The sequence below is a fragment of the Camponotus vicinus genome, unplaced genomic scaffold (assembly GCF_025532165.1).
Source record: "Camponotus vicinus isolate PSW18456_S1 unplaced genomic scaffold, iyCamVici1.0 SCAF_5, whole genome shotgun sequence".
In the NCBI taxonomy this organism is placed as follows: Eukaryota; Metazoa; Arthropoda; class Insecta; order Hymenoptera; family Formicidae; genus Camponotus; species Camponotus vicinus.
The window spans coordinates 17,513,462-17,538,742 of NW_028141977.1; the positions used below are offsets into that span (position 1 = coordinate 17,513,462).

Consider the following 25,281-nt stretch of genomic DNA (forward strand, 5'->3'; position numbering starts at 1 on the left):
AATCGATATCTTCGATGTATAAGATGCTATACAAATTATCATTGCTCAGGCGCCTCAGATAACTGTCAAGTACATACATCAAGAAAAGCCGTTAACGTTCGTCTTTTTATTTGCAGATCTATCTGCACGGCAACAATCTCAGCACGCTCCACGAGCACCTGCCAACGGACATCTTGCCGGCGGAGCTCGGTGGAACGGGACCAGCCTTCAACCCGGGATTATGGGCCGAGCCGGTCATCCACTTGGCGATGAAAGAGGCCGAGCTCGCCGCCGCCGCAGCCGCCGCCACGGCCACCAAAAAGGGAAAAGAGCAGCCCGCTGATCAGAGTATGCGCGTACAAAAACAGACCAACGGGTCAAAAACCGCAAACGGAAACCATCTGAGGAGCGACGGCTCGACTGTCTTGACGAATGTGGATAAAACGCTCTTGAACAATCAAGCGAAACTTTCTTCCGAAAAAACGCAAACGGATGTAGAATTAAACGTAATAAATAAGCAATCGGACGAACAGAGAGAAACGACGAAGTTTACGACGAAAAACGGCGAGAATAATACTGAAGAACTATCGGTACTGGAACGAGACAGTAATGGAAACGAGAGACATAATTTCGACGACAGAACGGATCAGTTAAGGGATGACCTGGCGTTTCTCGACCCGGAGATCAACTTGAACGAGTTCGAGATGATTCCCAGCAGATCGGGCAGCGAGAGCAGCAAGAATAATTCGTTAGATAATAGATTAGAAGGAAAGGCCCTCATCATCACTAGTAATAGTGAGGCACCGTCAGAAAAAACGAATCTCATAACGTAACGCTGATCTCCTGTACAACCGGGTATTGCTTACTGATAGGTAGGTCTATCTTCTCTTTTTTTATAAATGATACGAATAGATAACAGTCTCGAATAGTCTCGGGATAGCGTAATTTTATTAATAATAGCAACGGATTTCCTTATAGACTAGAATGTAATTTGGTGCGGTGCTTTTTTTCTTGTTCCTTTTGCTGAAACATAAAATCGATATATAAAATTTTTATATAAAATATAATTTTATATAAAATATAATTTTTATATAAAATTATATTAAAATTTTTTATATTGATCTTGACATATTATTAAAAGTGAGTATTAATTAAAAGCGCTGTGAAAAGTCCTCCAGTTTTCATGCATCTTTAGAATTTTTTAAAATTTTATATTTAAAAATATATTAAATACATTTTTTAAGTTAGAGTAGAATAAAAGATAGAGGGAAAACATATTCAGCTTCCAATTTATTATCGTTATTAAACGTGTTTAATTGTTGGCAATTGTTGAATGTGGGGAGGGGGGATCAGTTTAAATTACATAAAAATAGTTCTCACTTTCCATTACTGTCTCGTTCTAAGATAATTTAATTGGTATCAGAGAAATTATAACAAAAACAATATGTATCTATTCTCAATATATACATATATTATTTCTACATTTTGAAGTATAAAAATAGAAGTGTGTGTTTCGAAAAATGACTATTTTTTCAACTTGATTGAGAGTGAAACATAAATGAATTGAAAAATAAATAAGAATTGAATATGATTTTATAAATCACGCGCATGTCATACAAATTTACAAATATAATTTCGTAATTCCATTGAAATTGTATTTGAAATTTAGCAACAAAAATATCTCTGATACACAATGTTACCTATATTTTTTAAAAATATAAAGAGAGACAGTCATTAGATATTTATAAATTAAAATAAAATTTTCTTAGTTCGAACTATTTCAAAGAAACTATTGAAACTTGTTCTTCCAATATGATTGCGTATCTCATTAATAAATCTTTTTCATATTTGCATTTTAAATATACATGTATGTATGTATATATGTGTGTAGTGTATTCCACAATAAAATATTTATTAAAATTAGTAAATCAAAAATATTCTTAAAATATGATTTGATATGCACTACAAGTATATTATAAATCTGTAAGTGTATTATAAATTTTTGACGTGATATAACACATACATACACACACGCGCGCGCGCGCGAAATATTAACTAAAATAACATTTTAAACGCGCGACAATATTTTGTTTTATATTATATCGACAAATTATAAAAGTACTTAATTAATTTTTTGAAAGGTATCTCTCAATATGCATATTTTTGTGGAAATATTTATATTAATAAATAGTTTACATGTGTCAACATATATGGCAGAGTAATGGAAAAAGGAATCGATGGATATAGATAAGAATATAATTATGAAAAATAAAATAATATAATAAAAATTTATTTCTTGGTAGATAAAATATATGTATAAATATATATATATATATATATATATATATATATAAATTTTCAACATATCAATACATGTTTTAAATAACATTGAACGTCTTATATCATCACCAAAAGCATCCTCCTACCATCTGAGTTTACATATATCACGTATGAAAATAGAAAATTCCATGTAGAAATCTATGAGGTATGTATAAATATATTGTAATTTAACATATATAATTGTGAATATTATATACAATTATTTTGTCGTATATATTTGAGAAAAAATTCAGGTTTTTTTTTTCATGTAAGAGTGCACATACACGATGGCATTCCAATTTTATATCAAAATATAATACTGTCAAATTATAATACTGTCTCAATATCAGTATAATTGGCTATGTGAATATTGATCGCAACATTAATCATTATATTATATCAAGGAATCCTAATCAACAATTGGTCACAAAATTGAAAAAGAATACAATTCTCATATTTAGAGATATAATACAAATATTTTCTTGGAACTTCATAAATGCATTAATAATAATGTATCGTGTACTCTGTATCATGAAACTTACAAAATATCAAGTAATGTGACAAATTATACATTTTATATTAAATGCATATACATATATATATAATAAATGTCAAATATATAATAATATCTTCATATATATATGTTTGTACTTTATCTTGATAATGTATTCGCACACATATGAAAATCTTTGATATAAATAGTTCACAATACTTTACAAGAAAAAGATGGCAGGGTTTGGTAAGATGAGGCTTTATGTGTATGCCATTCATTCATTGAATTATTGTCTATGATAGTATTGACGTTAAGCTACTATTGCCGGAGGTACCCAGCCTCCGAAACCTCGTTCCAATTCTTCTGCAACAGCAAGTGTCAAACGATCTTGGTGAAGTCCCGCTACGACCTGTGTGATTAAAAAAATATGTTATTTAAAACGTGATATCTTTATAATTTTATGTAAAAATATCATGCAACGCAATATGCACCTGTATGCCAATGGGAAGCCCTTGTTTATTTAAGCCTAATGGACAAGCTGTAGCTGGTAGGCCTAACACATTAATTATTGCAGTGTAAGAAAAATTGAACGGTTTGATCAACGGTTCGTAATGCATTGGAGCTGCAGTTGGATGGGTTGGATACAAAAACACACCATCTTCTCCCAAAATATCCTGAGAAACAGAAAAAGTGTTATAAAAAATAATATTGCAAATAATATGGTAGCATTCAAACAATTCATATTATATATAAATTTCTCTTTAAAGAACTGCACCTTAAACTCCTGACGGAGATCTTTACTTTGTTGCATAAGTCGACTGTGTTCTTCACTTCCATATTTGATGCCGAATTTTTCGAATGCGACAGTGAGAAGAGCAACCAAGGTGTGATCGCTCATAAATAGCATCCACTTAACGAATTCCCAGCAAATATTGATGTGGCCTTTCCTATTGGTTAACTCGTATGAAAAGTCCTTATCATCTTTGGCTGTCATATTTGCCATCCAGAGAGCTATTCCCTTTTTTAATTTCTTTATAGACAATTTTGTAGCTTTAATTTTGTGCGCCTTCTCAAAATACTTCAATATTCTTCTCATTGCATCCTTTATTTCTGGGTCCACGGGGGAAATTAGATATTGACCGCCGTCGTCCTCCATATAATAAATCTAAATCCGTACAGAAACATCGTTTCATGTTTATTATACGATAAACTTATTAACCTTGTTTTTCCTTGCAAAAGCATACATGTATAAAGTAACATTAGGTTAAAGAGAAGTTAACTATGGAATGTTAAATCAATTTGCCTTGATTTGTGAGATATCCACTTTTTGATCCAGCTTCAGTAGGTCGACATTCTTATTTGCGAGTATCTTAAGAGTTAATGTAATATCTTGCGCGTATCTACACATTGGTCCAATGGCGAGTAATTGATCTTGGTCATCACTGTGTGCACTAGGATATTGACCATCATTAGAGACTATTCCTATAATAAAAATGATATTTTCGTGAGAAGTCGATAATAAGAAACATGCACATTAGTCAAATTTTCAATTTTCCTCACCCTTAGACGGTTTATGGCCAAAAATTCCATTAAAAAATGCCGGCATACGAATAGAGCCGCCAATATCTGAGCCAATTCCAAGCGGCGATCCGGCTGCTGCTTGTATGCAACCTTCGCCACCCGAAGAACCGCCTACAATGTGTCTGAAAGTGAATTATAATGAAAAAAGTCGTAAAGGAGAATAGAAAATATTGTCGATCACAATTTTTGTTATACACTTAAATTTAAAGCAAAATATTGAAAATTGGATTATATCGTGGATTATATCTATTAACATACATATTGAACATTAAATTGAAATGCAATAGTTAATTTTATACTATCAATCGTTATAACGTCTACTAATAAAACTGATTCGTTCGAGCGTATCTTTTCAATAATTTAAAATTTTGATAAATAATTTAATAAACTTTAATGAATATTGTCACATACCCTATATATTATACCGATAATGTTATGTCGTACCTCGTATTGTAGGGATTCTTGGTGGTACCAAACAGACAGTTACTGCTTTCCCACCACATTGCCAATTCTGAAACATTTGTCAATGCCAGAGGTATAGCTCCAGCTGACCTCATTAATTTTATCGCTTCTGCATCTCTATCAGCAACAATGTTCTTTCGTATAACTAGGCCAGCTGTCTGTCGCATGTTCGCCATCCTGATACAGTCCTGCGATATAATAATTGAAAAGTCGTAAAGTAATTGAAAAATTATAATAATTGAAATTTTCCTTCTTAGATTATAATCGCACAATTTTATGATATTAATATAGATGATATGAAGAGCAAAAACCAAATCGTTATCATTAATCTCTTTATTATATCTTTCTATTAGCTAATGAAATTGAAAATTGATGAAAATATAAAAATTACCTTGGTAGTAAAAGGTACACCAAACAATGGTTTCTCTTTGGCCAACAAATCTGCGGACGGAGCGTCCTGAGATTTCAATAATTCGTCGCATTTTCTCGCTTCCTCAAGAGCTTCCTCAAAACGTTCTGCGACTATACAGTTGAGTATCGGTTGAATTTCTTTTATTCTTTCTATATATGAAGATATCACTTCCTCCGAAGTTAACTGTAAATGATAAGCAGTTGCGTGATCAACTTAGTCGGTATAATAAACGAATGTATCATATAAGTGGATGATAAGAATTAGATATTTTTATTGTGATAAGGACCAAAGAAGGAAGAAGGTTGTTTTATATATATAAAATAATTAACGAAACAAAAAGATAGAAAATATAATATATTTATAGGAATCGTTGTATGATTTGGAATTTATATTATATTTTTATTATATTTATTATACATATATATAAATTTAGATATTATAATGCTATTAGTTATGTAATGAAATAGATTTTGTCTTTCTTTTGTCATTAGACGATTTGAAACAGGAAATAGATTAAAATCTATGAAGAATGATTTGAAACAGAAATAAACTATTGAGAATTATCGAAAAAAAGATTCAGCAAAGAGTTTAAGGATAAAAAGAGACTTACTTGTTTATTTCGAATTTTTAACGCTAAAGTAGTCGCGCTGTGTAAGAGAGTTAAATCTTTGATAGGTGGTTGAGATTTTGCCGGTCCGCTGATGTATGCAATTAATAGTAATATTCCTCTCACGATCAGTTCCAGAAAGCGATGGAACACGTTCAGCAATTGCCGAATTTGCATCTTGCCACGCGTTTGCTCTTCAATTGATATTCACCTGTAAAGAGAAAAAGTTTAATCCGTGCTTCTCATTATTCTTTCTAATGCATTCATATTGCGTACCGAGCATACTATTAAAATAATTATATACTCAGAGATATCTTTTTGTTATAAATGCGTCAGATACAAGTTAGTCGAAATACATGTGAGTTTTAATTAAAATGCAGTTCCAAACTACATTTTTAAAAGCAGTTTAACCGCATTCTTTAAGAGATATTTTTAAATGCATTTTAAAAGAATGACACGTAAAACGCATTTAAAGATTTTAAAAAGAGCAATTTTTAAATACATTTTACATCAATTGTAAAAATTCCTTTTTCCTAAATTTAATTTCGTAAATATAATAATAAAATTCATTATAAATTAAACTTTATTAATAAATTTCTCTCGTTATGTGTTTGAAATGAGATTATCTCGATGTGTGCACAAGATAATATGTGAGTATATTTGATCGCGATATAATTAAAATTTTTAATTTATGTTTCTCTATGCATTTGCATATATATATCATTCGTATAAATTACATATCATCTATGTTTTCATATATTATCTAACATTATAAAATACAATGTCTTCAATTCTCTTAACGAATTTACTATTAAATTTATTATTAAATTAAAGCATACATTTGTCGTAATTAAAATAGATTGCGATAGGAAAGATATTAAGATAAAAAAAAAGATTAATTTTTTATTACTTCGTGTTTAATCATAAATATGATGTATAAAAAAAAAGATGAGAATTATAAAACATTATAAAATTATCATATTGTGTATCAATGTTGTATTATCATATTGTGTTATCATATTGTGTAAATTCTACATATATATTTTATATATATAATTTATTTTCTAATTCTACATTTTATAGAACATATTATGTTAAAGAAAAATAACTGATGTTCTTTAATATTTTTTTATTATAAAAAGAAAACATAAAAAACAAAATTATGGATCAAAGTGCAAGGTTGACCGATGTAGTAAAACTTCGCTGAATAGGTCTATATTATGTTAAAGAAAAATAACTGATGTTCTCTAATATCTTTTTATTATAAAAAGAAAACATTATAAAAAACAAAGGTTGACCGATTTAGTAAAACTTCGCTGAATAGGTCTATAGTTTTGTAATAAGGAATAACGATACAATAGTAAATTGCACAATATATCATTTGCGATTACGTCTTGTCACACTTTACAATAATGATTTAACCGATACGTTGGTGATAAATAAATGGTCATAATAAGTAAGAAACGAGACGCATAATCAGTGCAAGAAAAATCCCATTAATATTCCTAGCTAGATTGATCCAAGAGCTAAGATTCAACAACACGCTTACGCACTTGTCACAGTGAATAACCATTAATGATGTAATCGGGAAATTACGTATCAAGGTTGACAGAACAATACGCTTTAAACAGCTTTACAAATAACAAAATTAACAGGACAACTGTATGTACTTTTGCGTCTACAGTTAAATTTTTCACACACAATTTGCCTTCATTCACACATAATTGTTAAGATTTTAATGATATAACATTATTATATTTAACATTGAAAGATAAAGAGACTTTGAGACTCAAACTTTAAAAGTACAAGTTTTCACATAATATTTCACAATAATAATTTAATATAAAAACTCAGACTCAAACTAGATAGACTAAAAATGTAATATAATTTTGCTTGTTACATTAGTGAAAAATTATAATAAATTATTATAAATTCTTAATTAATTTTTCTTTGAAGAGATCAAATTGCAAATTGATTACTTTTAATATATAATTCTTGTGTAATGTTAATATAATGAAATTAATATTTAATGTCAGAATATATATAATAAATTATATAGTTCAGGATATATTTAATATTAGATTTATTATTGTCATGATCAAGATATATTTAATATCATATAAAAATATGAGGTTTATATAAATGTATTTTTTATATTTTGGAACAAAATTAAACGACTAATTAGATTTATTTCCTTATTTTCCAGTAGTGATCTCTAAATTATATTTATAAATTGTACGTTACTCGCATGTGTTTGACTGTTATATATACTTTAAATGCTGATAAATAAAACCTTAAATGCTTTAAATGACACAAAATGCTTCTCGGTACGAGGTTATTTTGCAATCACTCGAGATAGACGATTAAAGTATTACCACGTACACGAATAAAGATAATACGATTGAAATGCAGTAGTGTAGGGCAAGTGCGAGCATAAAATTCAATAGTATCTTATTAAAGACGTACACACACACATTTCGAACAATGTATTCAGAGCATTTCGACGAATCTGTATTATTGTATTATAATCGATAGAACTGTATTCTGAAAAAATATGTACACACGTTACATGTATTAACTCATAGTCATTATAAACCGTGTGTTACTGTTAATTAAGTCAGTCGATGATATAAACTTCCTGTTGATTAGGACTCGCAAATTTAAAGTTTATTCATTGCTGCATAATTTGCATTACACTTAAAAAAAGTTCTTTTAATATTTTTACAATTGACAGATCTCTTGAAGAGCCAAATTTGCATTGATGCGTAATATTTAAACAGAATCATGAATTATTAATACTTGATTATACCAGAAAAATAGACTCCTAGCGAGCGAAATAAAGCGATATATAAACATGACAAAACCTTGCTCCATAAATAATCATCTTTTTATCATTGTATATGATTATACAGGGTGTTCAAAAAGTCCCGGACCGGTTGAATATTACATAAATGTACACTATGTAATACTATGCACTTTAGAAAGAAATGTTTCAGACAAAAGTTGTATGGCTTGAAGGGGGCCATAAGATGGCGTCATTGGTTTGACCTTGAAAAGTCGTTTGAAGGTCACGTGAAGGTCACCTTCAATTTCTTAAATGGAATCCCCTATTTTTTGTTACTTATTCTTGTAGCTTATTTCGAGAGCTTTCCAAAACACTATAATAAAGTATTTCTTCATTGAGTACTTTTCGAGTTATGAGGCTTGAAATAATTTCTTAATTTTACATAAACCATAAAATATCTAGTAAAATATTCATTTTTCGATTATCTTACCTTAATACTTTTATGTACAAAATAATAAGAGGAATCAATTGGTGTAAAGAAAAAACATAGTTGTTTCGAAGAAAAAATATGTAATTTGCAATTAACAATTACATATTTTTTCTTAAAAATAACTATGTGTTTTCTTTACACCAATTGATTCCTCTCATTATTTTGTACATAAAAGTATTAAGGTAAGATAATCGAAAAATGAATATTTTACTAGATATTTTATGGTTTATGTAAAATTAAGAAATTATTTCAAGCCTCATAACTCGAAAAGTACTCAATGAAGAAATACTTTATTATAGTGTTTTGGAAAGCTCTCGAAATAAGCTACAAGAATAAGTAACAAAAAATAGGGGATTCCATTTAAGAAATTGAAGGTGACCTTCACGTGACCTTCAAACGACTTTTCAAGGTCAAACCAATGACGCCATCTTATGGCCCCCTTCAAGCCATACAACTTTTGTCTGAAACATTTCTTTCTAAAGTGCATAGTTTATGTAATATTCAACCGGTCCGGGACTTTTTGAACACCCTGTATAATCGACATGTATATGGATTGTATTCGATTAATAATTCATTTTTCCTTCGCTTGGCAGGAACTGTAATGCGTGAGGATGGGAGGAGGGCGCGGGGCAGTGAATCAATAATTAGCCAGGAATTAATTATTCGAGATTATCGAATTAATTACTCGAGATTATCGAATATCAAAAGCGCAGGTCAGAAGTGGTTAAGATACTACCGGGACAAAAATATAAAAGAATTATGTTACGTGCACGCAAACGTCCCGTGACACTAGTGTACTTTTTTTTTTATTTGTGATCGATTCTCGAATACGTCGAAGTATGTGTCGGTGTCGGTCTTCGGAAATATGTGTGTGTGTGTGTTATGTCGTGGAATCGATTCCCAGAAATATGTATATGTTATATCTGCGATCTGATCGATCGCAGGAATTTCGCCGACCGGAAAAGCTATTTAACTTGTAGTCATATATCAGTCGTTGACATTCACTTAACTTGGAACTCGCTTTCTTTCTTTCTCTCGCAATCATCAAGGGATTGTCAAGGAAAGCGACCCGTTTCTGAAATACACCGCGAATAATTAAGGAGGAACTGATGGATGGATCAGTTACATCAAAATTTATTTCGAGGTTGATGAATTTGACATTGCGCACTTTTAGTCTTTTATAATAAAAAATCAATCATTATTTTGCGTATGTATGTGTGTGTGAGTTAAAGTAAAGATTCTTTCTGTAAAATATAATTTAATTAAAAAATATAATTTTTCAAAATCGCACGTATTCTAATTTAAATATTATATAATTATCTTATGTGAAACTTAATTTTTCCATAGTGATTATACCATGACTTTAACTTGTACGACATAAAAATTCACGAAAGTGAAAACTTTAATTCTACAGAGCAAATCTTCACCTTAACTCGCACAAATTAATTACTTTTACGTTTTAAAAGCGCTTCGTGCAATATCAAATTCACGAATCTTGCATTAGATTTATTAACTTTTACAGCTGATCCGTCCAGTTCTTCTTTAACAGGCTCCATCGGAAGCCGACCGTTTCAACCGATGATGTTATTTATAATTCGCAGCCGTTAGCGTGAAACACGCGCGGTTCTCACGAGACGACCATCTCCTCCTAGTCCGAGATATCAACGTACGATAAGCCACTGATGAATCGATCCCGAAGGAATCTTACCGCGTTCACGGCGAATCTCTCCGCTATGACGCTATGATCTCTCGCAGGAATAAACTACCTGATTTATAGTTGCTTGCAGGACGCTTACGCGTTTTGACGCGCCGCGTCAGCTAAAGAGAAAGGAAAATTAGACACAAGGAGAGAGATTAATTCAGCGTGGATCCGACCGGGCGGATACGAGAGGCGAGAGCCGACAAGAACTCACCGATGGGGCGAGCGGTTCGAAGGAGTCATCGACGACAAGGACGATGTTTACACGGCGCAATTCGCTCTATGTCCGCCTTCTTCAGCCGTGTCGGCGATTTTTTTATTTTCGACCACCAGACAGACGTCGACTGCCGCCGCGATCGCAACTCGCTTCTTTCAAAGAGCGACGAGCACACTGACATCGACGAACAGCCATCCACCCACCGTATTCACCGATATATACGTAGATATATGTGTGTACATGCGTATATGAATATGCTACCACGTAGAATACGCCGCGCGATTTACTCCCGATCTCGGGCTCGACGCCTCCCGAGCTGTTCCGAACTGTCACGAGTCCAGCAGCTGCGCGCAGCGTGAATATAGGTGCGAGACGAGCGGACGTGAACGGCAGGAGCAGCCTTGAAGATCCACTGGACCCGCTGTTTCGTCTCGCGCGAGATACATCTGTTCTTTTTAGTTGCACTGCTGCACTAGTGCAATCAGTTAGAGTGAAAGAAAGTATGTTTGTCTCTTTCTAACTTATTGCACTAGTGCAGCAGTGCAGCTAAAAAGAACAGACCCGTAATCTCATATACACGAGATAACGTTGAATTGTAATTTAAATCTGTCTCTTTAAAACACAGATAATCGTTGCGGTATCATCGACGTTTCGATCGATACAATTTTCTTTCACCAATCAGGGTGTACTAAGTATCATTTCGTTGACGTTTTTTCTCATTTTTACAAGAGACAAATAAATTTTGGAAAATAAACCGAAGGGAAGCGGGTCGTAAAAAAGTGGCGCGACACGTGTGTGTCGTGTGTCAAATCTTGACGTAAGATACGGCCCTAGTCGAGACGTTCCACCAGCTGGCGGAACAGTCGGAACGGAATGTCCTAACCTCTCGTCTCTCCGAAGCGTGACTAGCGATTATCCGAGGTCGTTTAAGTCCTTCCGGCGAGGAGCACGCGTGTATTCGTGTAAGTGTAAACTATCGTGATATTCGGCACGTGCTTGCTCGCGCGTTTAATCGTCCTCTACGACTGACTACGGCTGACAGACGTAAATATCGCCCGGCAGCTGAACGAGATAACCTAATTTGCGACAGTTAGTTCGCATACATTGCAAGCATGTCGAAGAGGGACTGAAATATGAGAGTAATTTTGGTGAGTTCACGATTCTTTGACGACGAGGATGACTTACTTGATCGCGGAAATTGCGACGTAAAATTGGCGCGAAAAATACACACACACACACACACACGTCAAACCATTGAAGAGTCGAACTCGCGATGTTTGAGTTACGCAATATTTATTTTCGATTTATCTAGTAATTGCTTTCTGATACAGGCGACACGGGAAATAAGGCTATTCACGTGTATATACTTATCGATAAATAAATAAAATGGTATAATCTAGCAGAGAGCTGCATATATTATCTTATCTGAACATATTACATGACATATTGCAAAACATTCGTTGTGTTATGATAAAACATTATTTTGTATAGTATGTATAAATATGTGTGCATATGCAATTTTATCGCTACAATAATCATTTATTTATTGCTAAGTAATCATTTTGTTTCACATTGTTCTTACGCGTGCTAGAAACTTGACACGACTAAACCTATTTTGAAAAACTAGTATAGACTTATAGACAACGCTTGCTTGATCGCTTATGCAAATAAGTAAACAGTCTTTTCAATGTCGACGTAAACTAGATGCGTGTTTATAAATCGTCTATCGAGAAGTCTATAAACACTATGTAACAATAGAGACCCGAATCAATATCGTGCACGCAATATATGGAACGTAAGATTCTCTTTTATCGTTATTTTAAACATTGTAGACTTGCATAAATTATAGAATTAATTTTTTGTTTTAATTATAATTTGACGTTTTATATTTTGCGATATATAAATAAAACGTAAAACGCGCTTCTATCTCGGATAATATTTCGTTTAAGGCTCAAATATTTGAAAGGCAACAGAAGCCAAGCTCTGCACATATTCATTGATGTATGTATAGCAGACCAAATGTCTCTCATTGCGACCAATTACCTCCTAATCACACGACAAAGACTGTTTAACGCTCTGCGTAATTTTATTATTACTCTACTCTTTTATCAGCGAGAATGTCGTCGACATCTTTTGCAAGTCACGAACGAAAACCGAGTCGAGTCGAAGGCAATTTTACATGCTAAAACATTTCTTGAAATTATTCAATTTTTTTAATCCTTAATATTATTACATAGCACAATGATATCTTTCTTATATTTTTTTGATGTAAGAAAATTAAATGATTTATTTTTAATTTAATAGTTTTAATAGATTTCTCTTTTATTCTTTCTTATTTATCTTAAATAGACTCACGCAATTAGGATTCAAATTAATATGTGTGTGTGTGTGTGTGTGTGTGTGTATATGTGTATATATACTCATTGTATATTTTAAAAAAATATAAAATTAAAATAGAAATTCTTGATAGTTTATCCATGGACAATAATCCGTGGATAATAATTATTGTCCACGGATTATTGTCCATGGATAAACTATCAAGAATTTCTATTTTAATTTTATATTTTTTAAAAATATACAATGACTAAAAATGAAACAAAATTAAAACAAAAAAATATTATTTAATAGGAAATATTATTTATTGAAATATTTTCTGTATAGAGATTTATATTGATTCACAAGATTTATTTTTAATCGCTAATCCAAAATGTATCTAATCTTTAAGATTTTAATACAGATAAAGTCAAAATCAGCAAAGTATCTTTTAAACATCAAAATCTATTGGAGTTTTTTTTATTCCGTCTATTGAAACCGCACATCGACTATAAATATACCAAGTTTATCGAGATATAATTAAAATTATGCAGAGAAACTGAAACGTTGTACAAAGAAAGCGAATCGAAAGCAAATGTTAATCGTGCTCTGACGTATCTTGCTTTCTAAATTTCGAACCATATAATAGACGAGGATGATTCTATGATGAACTCTATGATCAGCGCATGTAATGATGCATGTTGCTACAATACCTTAATAAATTCTTAATTTCAGAAGTTGTATTGATGCACTTATAACGCAGAAAGAAATAAAACTTGTGCGATATATAAAAAAGTTACTAAAGTCATTTTATTAATTTGATAATGTTTAATAATGTAATTTTGATAATGTTTAATATTGTGAGAGAATAATATGATTAAACATTTAATATTTATTACTTCCGTATCTAATATTTATATATCATTCTATGCTTTAAATGATTTGATTTAAAATAATTAATTACTATTTTTGGTTAATAAATATAAATAATGAATAAATAATGAAATATTAATAATGAATAATTGTGCAATTGTATTTTAATTTATGAAATGTAATTTTTTTGATATTTTTAAATGTTTCTCTTTTTTAGGTTGTTAATCTGATGTAAACTTGTAATAAATTAGATATAATTATGCATTATTTTTATGATATGTATGGCAGATTTCTACTGATAATAGAGCTAAATCATGCAGTGTTTATGGGATGCCTCTGAAAAAGCATAACGCTTTTATTTTTTCGAACTACTTGTATTCCAAAGGAAGCTGATGGAATCGACGAAAAAGAACGTTTCTTCGGGGATTCAACCGAGAGATAAAAGTGAAAAAAATAAATGTCAGAGTTGTGATACTAATGATATTCAAGAAAAAATGAAGAAAATGAACGTTAAAACGTCTTCACCTACCAGTCTATTGGTCAAAAACACTTTAATGTTACCTACTGGAGTCATTAGACCCGAGCAAGTGAAAGCAAAAACCGATACAATGCCATCGTCCGGATCTGCTACCGGTAAGAATGTCTCTTTTATAAATATTGATTTTTCCAGTCAATTAAAGTGGGAGAAATAGTGTACTTTTTCATTTTGTAGAAAAACCTCTATAAAAATAAAACAAAAAAATAAAAAGAAACCATAAAACATATATTTTTTATCGGAATACTTTCTCGTATTCTTGTAAAGAATAAAATTTTTTATATCGTGTTCAGTTTCAATCGTTTATATCGTTTGATGCAAAAAGTTCTGTGAACGGAAAGTAAAAACTAGTGTGCAGGCGAGAGAAAATCTTGTTTTTCCATATTTTGCACGATTTATACGCACTTATATTCCATGAGAGTATGCGAGTCTTATTATTTCATTCAAACAATACGCGTTCTATTATTGAATCGGAATCGGATGATCAATAATCTGTCGTGTTACTGACTTTCCCTGCCGTTAATCTTGGTAGAGGAGCACGCTCCGAGACTGGCAAGAGATCCTGCGTGTTGAGCTGAGCGTCGTCCATCGCTACTATATTGATCTACCTGTCTCAGGGTTATATTCGGCCGCGTGTTTCAGCGCAGTACCCTCCGGTCCTTCACCACGAGATCACCGGGATCTCGCTTTCTCGTCGCTCGATTCCTGTTTCGTGAATTTTCGCCTCTCGTTTTCACGATCATCGCACTTGAACGTCGCACGTTGCTTCCTCCGTTAATGTAGATGACAGATTAAGTCATCCCTTTTCGGGTATACCGTATTAAGTGAGCACTGTTAAACACGCGCGTCGTTTCGCCACGATGCATAATAAATGGTCCTTCTCGTATCTTTATTATTATTAGGTTGGATCGATCGTGACCTAAACCACACAAGTGGTCGAAACCATTTTCTGCTATATAACTGCGCTTAATCGAAACTATGAAATTAATTCGAGTAGCATTGTTGAAACGGGACATTCATTTCAACTTTTCCTCTTTCATTAGAAGTTTCATCAAATCAGATATTATAACAATCGAGTGTATCTTCTTGAAGAATTCCAACTTTGAGCTCTTTAATTATTAACTTGATAACTGTTTGACTTTTTAGCATGTTGGATGGTGTTAATTATAGTTCGAGATGGAAGAGTTTTGTACTTTATTTAAAATTTACTAAAAAGAAATAAGAGAAATAAACTTTATTTAAAATTTCCTAAAAAGAGATAAACAAAATTTTATAACATACGATAAATTTCTTTACATTATGCCATACACATTATGTATATATTTTTACAAACGGAAAACTGATACTATAAATTTATCAAAGACTATTTCGTGTTAAAAAAATAATACATGTGAAATGTATTTAGAAAAATAGGCAAAAAGCATGTAATATAATAATGAAAATTACAAAATAAAATGTTAAAAGCAGAATTATATTACCTTGAAAATTGCAATTAAAGATAAATATAAGGCATTAAATATCAAAGACAGGTGTCCGAATTGATTATCGGCATATTAGATATTGGATTAAAAATTTGCCATCGATGATGTGGTAAACGATATTTGCGAATCCACAAGAGATTTGTTTGAAATTAAATTCACATGGTATTTCCGCCTCATGAATTAACTAAACATTCGTAATTACATGTACTTTAATTAGTTAATTGGTTTTAATTGTTATATAGCGTAGGCAATCGAAACGTCAATAGTTTCCTGGTTACAAGCGATTGAAAAGGAAGGGATTTTCGTAAACCATATTATACTTTGTAGAGTTGAAAAGTTAACAAAACTACGCTCTCTAGTTCATTGATCACAAATGAATCTTTAATAGAATTTTAATCATTACGAAGATATTTATTTATGATGAAAAAAATTGGAAACTGCAAAAAATAATGATCTTTCTCGATATATATTATCGTTAAGGAAAAATCAATTTAAAAGAATTGACTAAAAAATATTTTGTAGACAATTTTTTTTTATAAAAATTGTTTTCTTATTTAACAAATATATACGCATATTCATGGTTTCTACGCATAGTTGACACGCACATATGACCTCGATATTTACCTGTAACATTATTACATCTCTAGCGGTTGATGCTAAAATAATAATGTTTTGTTTATCATTTCTTTCAAGGACAGAAACTTCGTTTACCTTTTCTGTTTTGTTTCGTATATGTGAAGAAAATTTAAAATTTTCAAGTGGTATCAAAAGTATCAAAAATTGAGATAATCTGAGAATTTTTTGTGGCCTTCGCCTTCTTCCTTTTTTACAAAATAACTATGAAAATGACCGTGTCTCCGCGATTTTTGTCGTTCCCATGAAAAAATGCCACGATGCTGCGGCGCTTCTTTGGTTTCCGCCGCGGATGGCGATGGCTCTCCGCAGAGTCTTGGTCTGCAGATTCAGGATGGTTAGTAATTAGTGTAATTACCAATTAATCTATTTTCGCGATCACATTCACGTGTACGTGCACATGCTCATCGTTGTGGGTAAATGGTGCCTATGCTTTCAAGCACTAATTTATGTAGTAAATACATAGATGACGTATATTGCGTGCGGGTGAAAAAAGCTGAAAGAACAATTTTTGAAATATGCGATAATTTAAAAAATATGATAAAGTAAAGTGATAATATTTCAAATAGATTATCAGTTAAAAAAGTTAAAAAACAAATCGAATTAAGAATTCACATGGAATTGAAGTAATAAACTAATTTTTATTTATATGATAATTTTAATGATGATAATTAATTGAAAATCAGATACAAAAATTAAATTGATTACAGGCATTAAAATTTTGAAATTAAGATATAAGAATATACTGTTTCATTTATTTCTAAATAAGTTTATCGTGTCTCTAATGCACAATTTAGAGTTGTAAGTGTAATGAATGATCAATTTCGATTCTTATCTTTTTTATTCTTTTACAGGAAACCCACGAAATAAGACAGCTTTAGCACCGGGGCATAGCCTGATGGATTGGATCCGTCTAGGTAACTCGGGAGTTGATTTAACTGGAGTTGATGGCGTACAACGAGTCGTAACATTATCTGAGCTCGCTAATCATAATAAGCAAACCGACGCTTGGATCGCGATATGTGGTTTGTATTTTATGTTGTTGCATTAAAAGAAAAACCTCTTTGTCATTGTCAACTATCTGCAAACATGTTTAATATGTTGTACATAAAAAAATCGTAGCGTTAAATTATGTAATTATTTATATGATAATATTAAAATCTACTTCAGCGAAATTTTGCTACTTATTTTTAATTTATGTATACATAAATAGAGACGATTTTATTGTCGTCCAAAATTCGAAGTAACTTAAACTTTGAGTTTTTCGGTTTTAACATTCGGTTTCGTTTGCAGGAATAGTATTCAATGTTACGCGTTATTTGGATTTCCATCCGGGAGGAGTCGACGAATTGATGAGAGGCGTTGGGAAGGATGCTACAAAATTATTCGAAAACGTAAGGTCCTTTATTCGCCATCGTATGATTTTATTGTATTGCAGCGTCATCTCGCTAAGTAATTATTTTTATGTATCCGTAGATCGTTAATTCCAGGTTCACGCTTGGGTGAATTACCAGAGCATTTTAAAAAAATGCGTCGTAGGCAGATTAAGCCGCGGTGTTTCTTCCACGTCGAGCACTTTTTCCATAACGGAAAGGTCGGTTTCGAGTGCGAACAACCGTTCGTCCGTGACGTTAAGTTTAAGCAAAAGTTCCACTGGTGAGTCCTATTGTAGCTGTTGCATCGAACTGTTTTCTGGGTCATTTATATTTAGAAGAGTATTGCTGAATTGGTAGATCGTATTGGTTTATTACATTTATTGTTATCATACATATTTGTGCACACAATTGCTCAAAGTTAATCGAATAATTTCTCCTTTTTTTATGAAAATCGATAAACATTGAAATTATATTATTCTTAAAAGTTTCAATTTTTACAAATTTATTTTTAATTAATTTTTACAAATTTGTTTTAACTATTTATTTTTAATTGTTTCACTTATAAATTAAGATGCTCTTGTTCAAATGCCTCTCTATTGAATTTATTATATTATATATATATATATATATATATATATATATATATATATATATATATATATATACAGGGTGTCCGATTCGTGAGGGACCAAACGAAAAGTGATGATAGATTGGGTCAAACTAAGAAGAAAAGTCCTCTACCATTTTGCAAAATTCGCAATAATTATTAAGTAATAAGCAAAAATGTCCCGACGCATGAGAAGCGGTAAACCGCTTGTAGTGTGTGATTATTAAGTGATTAAACGAAAAGTGGTGATAGATTGGATCAAACTGAAAAGAAAAGTTCTCTACCATATTGCAAAATTCGCAATAATTATTAAGTTATAGGCAAAAATGTCTCAGAGTATAAGAAGCGGTAGACAGATCGCTTCTCATGCGCTGAGACATTTTTGCCTATAACTTAATAATTATTGCGAATTTTGCAATATGGTAGAGAACTTTTCTTTTCAGTTTGACCCAATCTATCACCACTTTTCGTTTGATCACTTAATAATCACACACTACAAGCGGTTTACCGCTTCTCATGCGTCGGGACATTTTTGCTTATTACTTAATAATTATTGCGAATTTTGCAAAATGATAGAGGACTTTTCTTCTTAGTTTGACCCAATCTATAATCACTTTTCGTTTGGTCCCTCACGAATCGGACATCCTGTATATTAAATTAATGATTTATAACTAGAATAAAAATGAACAAAGAGATAGAATTAATTGAGTTTTATATAATTAAGCATCAAATAAATTGTAAGATGATTATTATAACATATCTCTTGTTTTAGCACAAAAAACAGTTGAAGAAAATTCTTCAGATTCATTTAATGTAAATATGGATTGGCGGCAAACATCTAATTCCATCACGCTCTTTTATAAAACTATACGCGACTTCCAAGGAGTATATTATCAATTGCAAAGGTTAAGTGATTCAAAGCTCATCTTTAAGCTCATTTTCGAAAAGCACATTATCATCGATGAGCTCGAATTAGTCGCAGATGTGGAATGGCCGCCATTGTATAAGAGAGATTTCGATATAATGCAGGTAAATTATCTTAAATAAGTTCATATAAAAACAAGGTACATATTTATTTTTAAACATAAATTTGTGATTTAAATGTTGCAGATAGATTTTACATTCACAAAGAAGATTAAAGATATTTGGAAATCTCAGGGAAACCATACATTATCGCGAGAATCAATCACAAACAAACGCACGTACAAAGAGTACAAAGTACTCAGTAATACACCCCTTTGCAAATTAGTTAATTTGTTAGTTTTACGTGCAACAGATTTTCTAGAACTTATTCCCATTGGTAGATACATAGAAGTTAAAATGAATGTAATGGGTAAGTACATAGTAATATAAATATTTGCTTTAGATATTTTCTGTTTATATAGATATATTCATGAAAATATTGTAAAAAATATACTAATATATTCTGTTATGTTTGTCGTAGAAATGGAAGTATCAAGGTCATACACGCCTGTCCCACCGTGCCTTCATCCTGAAGATATGGCGCCAAATTACAAGCCAGATTGTATTTGCTTAATGATAAAGCGATATCCGAATGGTGCACTCAGTCCGTCCATCACTAAATTACAACCTGGCCAAACCCTTACTATGAGCAATGGTTTAGGTGCCTTTGTAACCGAGTCTTTCGATCGGTATCCTGTCATTCATATGGTGGCAGGTGGAACGGGTTTAACCGTAATGTTAGGAATAATTCAGCGAGCACTAGCAAGACGTAGTGTGTAAGTATAAGTGTATAGATTTTTGGTTTATTGAGATTTTGCTTTTTTTAAATCTTAATTTCTCTCGTTTTTAAATTTCTAAAATAATATGGAATAACAACAAAATAATGAAAAACATGATATTAATTGTATCGATAACAATAGTCTAATTAGTAACGATATAATATTATTTACTTTTGTATTTGTTTACCCCTAATTGATCTAATACTTTTCCAGAACATTAATCAATCTTCTAAACTTCAATAAGGACGAAGACAATATGTTTTATGTGACACAACTTGACAAAGTGTCTGCAGAGAAGAAGTAAGTACGCACACAGAATAAATAAGCTTGAAAAGTGGACAGAAAGAAACATGTAAATACTACATATAAATATTGCCCTGCATAATTATATTGGTATTTTATTATTATGCTTAACTATTTTTCTAAAAATAAAAATAAAAAAGAAATGATACTTAATTTATTAAATTAAATGCAATCTCGTAATATTTGTTATCTTTTTTATTAGATTCAAAGTTACACATATCCTTTCACAAGCAGGAGATAAGTGGGAAGGTAGACGCGGTACTATATCAGATGAATTATTAAAAGAATTGATTGGCGAGTGTTCATCAGAAGGATGTGTATTTACATGTGGACCAAAAGGATTTGTGCTATCTGCAAAAAGGTATGAAATCTTTGATTTATTAAACTTATAAAAGAAATTGTTATTTTATTATTATTCTTATCAACTTTTATTATAAAAAAAAGAATTTATATGTATATGATTATTCTTAATTACTGATGAATTGTTATCCTCAATGTTTTGCTAATTGATTTTCTTAATTAATATATCATCGTGTTTTAGGTATATTCAGAAGCTTGGTTGGAAACCTCACCAAACATATGAATTTGACGATTAATCGTCTGCGTTGAAAGTATACGTGCCGAATACGTATTTTTTTCTTTCCAGACAGTCTTTTTAGAAAGCCTAATAAAAGATAATACTCGTACCTGTTGAATCATATTTAGTAAACATTAGTACAGATGTTTTGGCGACAGCCATGTGGACTGTAATTAAGGTGTCTGTAATCAATGTGTATTTTTCTGTAATAATGAAGATTTCTAAGCACTTTTACTCTCCCGTTTCCGCCCATAACGATATATTCTTAGCTGCGAAAATATTGTAATACACACACTATCTGTAAAGTAGATTTACATGCAATTTTACAATTGTATGCAACCAAGAAGTAGAGATATATATAAATTGTTATGTGATATACATAAAAGATCAAAGATCTTTTATATAATTTTATTATAATTTTTGAAACTATTTTTTATATCTGTTGCAGGGAAAAAGTTTCATTAAAAGATTAACCTTATTAAAATGAATATTTGATGAGAAATCAAATGATAATTTTGATTTTTTTAAATTCAGTTTTTCTGAATTGTGTCATATTTGCATATCGAAACATAATTTAAAAATATGTGTTGCACATTGATATATGATATGACATAGTCGTTATTTACGTTCTGCTATGATCCGGTATGATAATATAAGGTTTTTTCATGCCAATTAGCATGTAACAGTAAAGGTACTAAATTTCAATTTTATATGTAATATATTAGCTGTTGAGTTACAACAATACATTAGACAACATGCACACTTTTTTTATGAGAGTTTTAAACACTCATAATATAATGCACAATTAAATAAGCTGATGAAAATGTAATGAAAATAATTTTATGTGGGGAATCCTTAGCTTATAGTTATAGAAATTTGGATATTTCTTTTATATAAAATAAATTTTTAATTAGTACATATTATTTATTATTAATATGTATTATTAATGTTTTTATGTATATTTATGTAAATAATTAAAATTAAAATAATTATTCTTTAAAAAAAGATGATACGTAAAATGCTGTGCATTTATATGTATACAATTAATTGAGATATTAATATTAATTAAGAATAAATGCATATTGAATGATTGCTGCAAAATCACTCGTGTTTTCTTAAAATATAAACATATCATTATTTTTTAAACTATTCGAAAGAAGAAACTATTTTTCTTTGCATAATTAATATTACAATTAATTAATTTTAGTTAATTCTGATTAAATATATAAACTCAATATTATATAATTTGATAAAAGTATAAATATAAGACTATATACTACTAACATAAACTAGTATCTATTATTATCAATTAAATAATAATTACACTCTCTTGAAATTTAATTCGCATTTTGATATCATTTTTCATTTTATTTGCAGATGTGTATGCGCACTTTCATGTTTTGCTCTTGACGTAAATGCCTTTATCTCTGTACAGTCGAAAAACTTTGTGACACACGACGACTAAAATTCTCATATTTTCCTTCCTCGCTTTCCTCATGTTCTTCGCCTACATTGGAGAGCGCTACAAAAATCGAGAAAATATACTCGGCTCTTGCCTCTGCTAAATTTCTTAAGTTGAAAAACTGCAAGGAGTATCTCGAGAGTGCACATAGTGGATGTATAGCGAAGATGTAAATTTTCACCTTCAATCTCTCCGAGATGCCCCGCCACCCCCAATAATGTACACCGGGATTATTTATCCAGGCAACCCAGAAGAAGACGAGGAAGAAGAAGAAGCGAAAGAGCGTAATAACGTCCCCGCTTCCCCTTCCCTCTCCTCGATCACTCATCACCGGCGAGCGGTTTACACAAAAGGGACTTCGCCGACCGCTCGACCGATAAGAGAACTTTCCATAATGCAAAACTTTGTCGAGGCCGGCTTAATTTTCCGGCGTCGTATATACAGAAGTGCCTATTGATCGCGGCAAGTTCTTCCCCGCGAGATATGACGCAACTACATCACACAGAGCGGACAGCAAGATGAATGTCATTCGATGTCGGCGACGGCGAAGAAAATTATGTCACACAGGCGGCGCGGCGCCTGTTGGATCTAAATCGCTCGATCGTGCGACCCCTTTCCCGCCTCTCCCCCGATAGGTATATGACATGCGGCAAATTGCGCAAAAAGCTCGGGAGCATTTTAAGCAAGATCACAGCTTCAATACTTAACGACCTGGACGACGTGCTCGTTCGCTCGTTACGCTATTTCGTCACGAGTAAAATCGGCGATTTATGAGGATTTAATAATACACTTCGATTTATACGCTGGAATCATTGAAATCTTTTTCTTCTTTTTGCGACAAACTGGGACACGAAGTATTATGAAAAACGCTTCGTGTAACGATACGTGTAACTCTCTTCCGAGTCTGTTGATGAGAGAAAAAATGCCTTCTCTAAGAATGTGTTACATGCAGTGTATTTGAAAACCGATACCGCGTAGTTCCGAGCGATATTGAAAATTAAAATTCTATACACCTATACAAACAGAAACGACTTTATCTCATATCTCGCGCCTGTCTACCGTCAAAATAGTTCGTCGACACATGTGGGCGTGTAGCGTGCGAAGCACGCGCTCCTGTGGAGAAGATAAAGTGCGACCAGCGATGTTCAATTCGTAGTTTCCGGAAAATTTAAAGCACGGATAACACAAATCTCCTCTAAATCACACGACCCATATCTATCAGAATATAATTAAATCGAATTGAATTTTGTTTTCAATTGATGTGTACGTACAAAGAGTCTTTTCTAAGTAATCTAAAAACAAAGAAAGAAGAAAATCAGTAATAATTCTCTACAATTTTCTTTTATAAGAATTTTTCTTTTTATATGAAGAGAAAATAGATTTTATATATATATAACTTTTACATTAATTATATTTCTTTAAGCATAAGAATTTATCTCTTCTAATAGAGTTAAATAAAAAAATTAAAATTTTTAATTATAGCATAAATAAAAAAAGTAGTAGAATAAAAAGAAATGTATGGCGGTATCTACATATTTTGGAATAAACTATCGATTATATTATACGATGCTCAAACGCACTGCGTTATAAGAAGGATGGCATTATTCCGCAAAATTGATCCGCTTTTTTGACACGATCGAGATAGGATTCCGTACATGTGCACGGGCGAAAAAAGTTGTTTTGTATTACAAGCATGTATATGTGGTTATATAAATACTTGGCCGATGAAAGAGGACTGGTCGCATAATAAGTTTGGTAGCTACTTGAAAGTACAACAGTTTCTTTTATCAGTACACTCGATAAAGTAAGAACCCACTAAGAAAACTATACAAAGTAGTGATAAAAAGTTGAGAAAAATTGACAGATAAATATATGCATTATGCAATTATCGTTGCTGTTTTTAATTTATTCTTTTCTGTACGAAAAAATCTATAGAAAAATTACGCGAAACATATACATGACGAATAAAGTACCTGTCTGAATTTTCAAGTCTTTCTACTAGGATGATATCATCATCTTTCTTGCACGATATCTGTATCGAAATTGCTATTTGCAGACAGAATCGTGAGGAGCATGAATTTGCCGTAGAATATAAATCGGCAGGTGGATTGACACTGTGGAGTGAATACAAGAAAGTGCACTGCTGTTCCTCCAAGTTTTTACCATAAAAAGTATCGTTTCGTAAAAGCTACTCGTGTTATTTTAACGCATTGCAATTTGTTTCATCAATATTGAAAATAAATTTTATAACGCAAATATATATCGATACTGGGGAAAGGGAAGGACGTGTCAGGCACGATTACAATAAAAATGAGCGTTAAATTTCATCATTACT

General features: G+C 31.6%; 3 protein-coding genes across 13 annotated transcripts in view; 2 read left to right on the forward strand and 1 right to left on the reverse strand.

Annotated features, from left to right (window-relative positions):
* Positions 1-2,835, forward strand: part of LOC145972261 (clavesin-2) — a 19,901-nt gene extending 17,066 nt beyond the window's left edge. For all 3 annotated transcript variants that reach the window (XM_083100722.1, XM_083100721.1, XM_083100723.1), the window contains exon 6: positions 117-2,835. In XM_083100722.1, coding sequence (XP_082956848.1) covers positions 117-812 — 696 coding nt within the window. In that variant the 3' untranslated portion in view covers positions 813-2,835. The remainder of the gene's footprint in view (positions 1-116) is intronic.
* Positions 2,254-11,418, reverse strand: LOC145972260 (fatty-acid amide hydrolase 2). 2 transcript variants are annotated; one of them, XM_083100720.1, is made up of 10 exons: positions 11,042-11,418; positions 10,837-10,946; positions 5,857-6,064; positions 5,226-5,429; positions 4,817-5,022; positions 4,352-4,494; positions 4,095-4,273; positions 3,567-3,956; positions 3,283-3,465; positions 2,254-3,200 (listed from the first exon to the last, which is right to left on the reverse strand). In XM_083100720.1, the coding sequence occupies exons 3-10, from the start codon at positions 6,028-6,030 to the stop codon at positions 3,102-3,104; spliced, it is 1,578 nt and encodes a 525-aa protein (XP_082956846.1). In that variant the 5' UTR covers positions 6,031-6,064; positions 10,837-10,946; positions 11,042-11,418; the 3' UTR covers positions 2,254-3,101. The 2 variants fall into 2 exon arrangements, with proteins under 2 accessions (XP_082956846.1, XP_082956844.1); XM_083100718.1 differs by lacking the exon at positions 10,837-10,946 and having other exon boundaries at positions 11,042-11,415.
* Positions 11,419-11,567: 149 nt separating this feature from the next.
* LOC145972259 (cytochrome b5 reductase 4) lies at positions 11,568-21,714 on the forward strand. 8 transcript variants are annotated; one of them, XM_083100713.1, is made up of 11 exons: positions 11,578-12,192; positions 14,616-14,863; positions 17,734-17,904; positions 18,173-18,273; positions 18,370-18,535; positions 19,635-19,891; positions 19,973-20,195; positions 20,307-20,601; positions 20,818-20,904; positions 21,110-21,268; positions 21,449-21,714. In XM_083100713.1, the coding sequence occupies exons 2-11, from the start codon at positions 14,623-14,625 to the stop codon at positions 21,501-21,503; spliced, it is 1,755 nt and encodes a 584-aa protein (XP_082956839.1). In that variant the 5' UTR covers positions 11,578-12,192; positions 14,616-14,622; the 3' UTR covers positions 21,504-21,714. The 8 variants fall into 8 exon arrangements, with proteins under 8 accessions (XP_082956840.1, XP_082956839.1, XP_082956837.1 ...); XM_083100711.1 differs by having other exon boundaries at positions 11,579-12,192; positions 14,448-14,863; XM_083100710.1 differs by having other exon boundaries at positions 11,579-12,192; positions 14,519-14,863.
* The last annotated feature ends 3,567 nt before the right edge of the window (positions 21,715-25,281 follow it).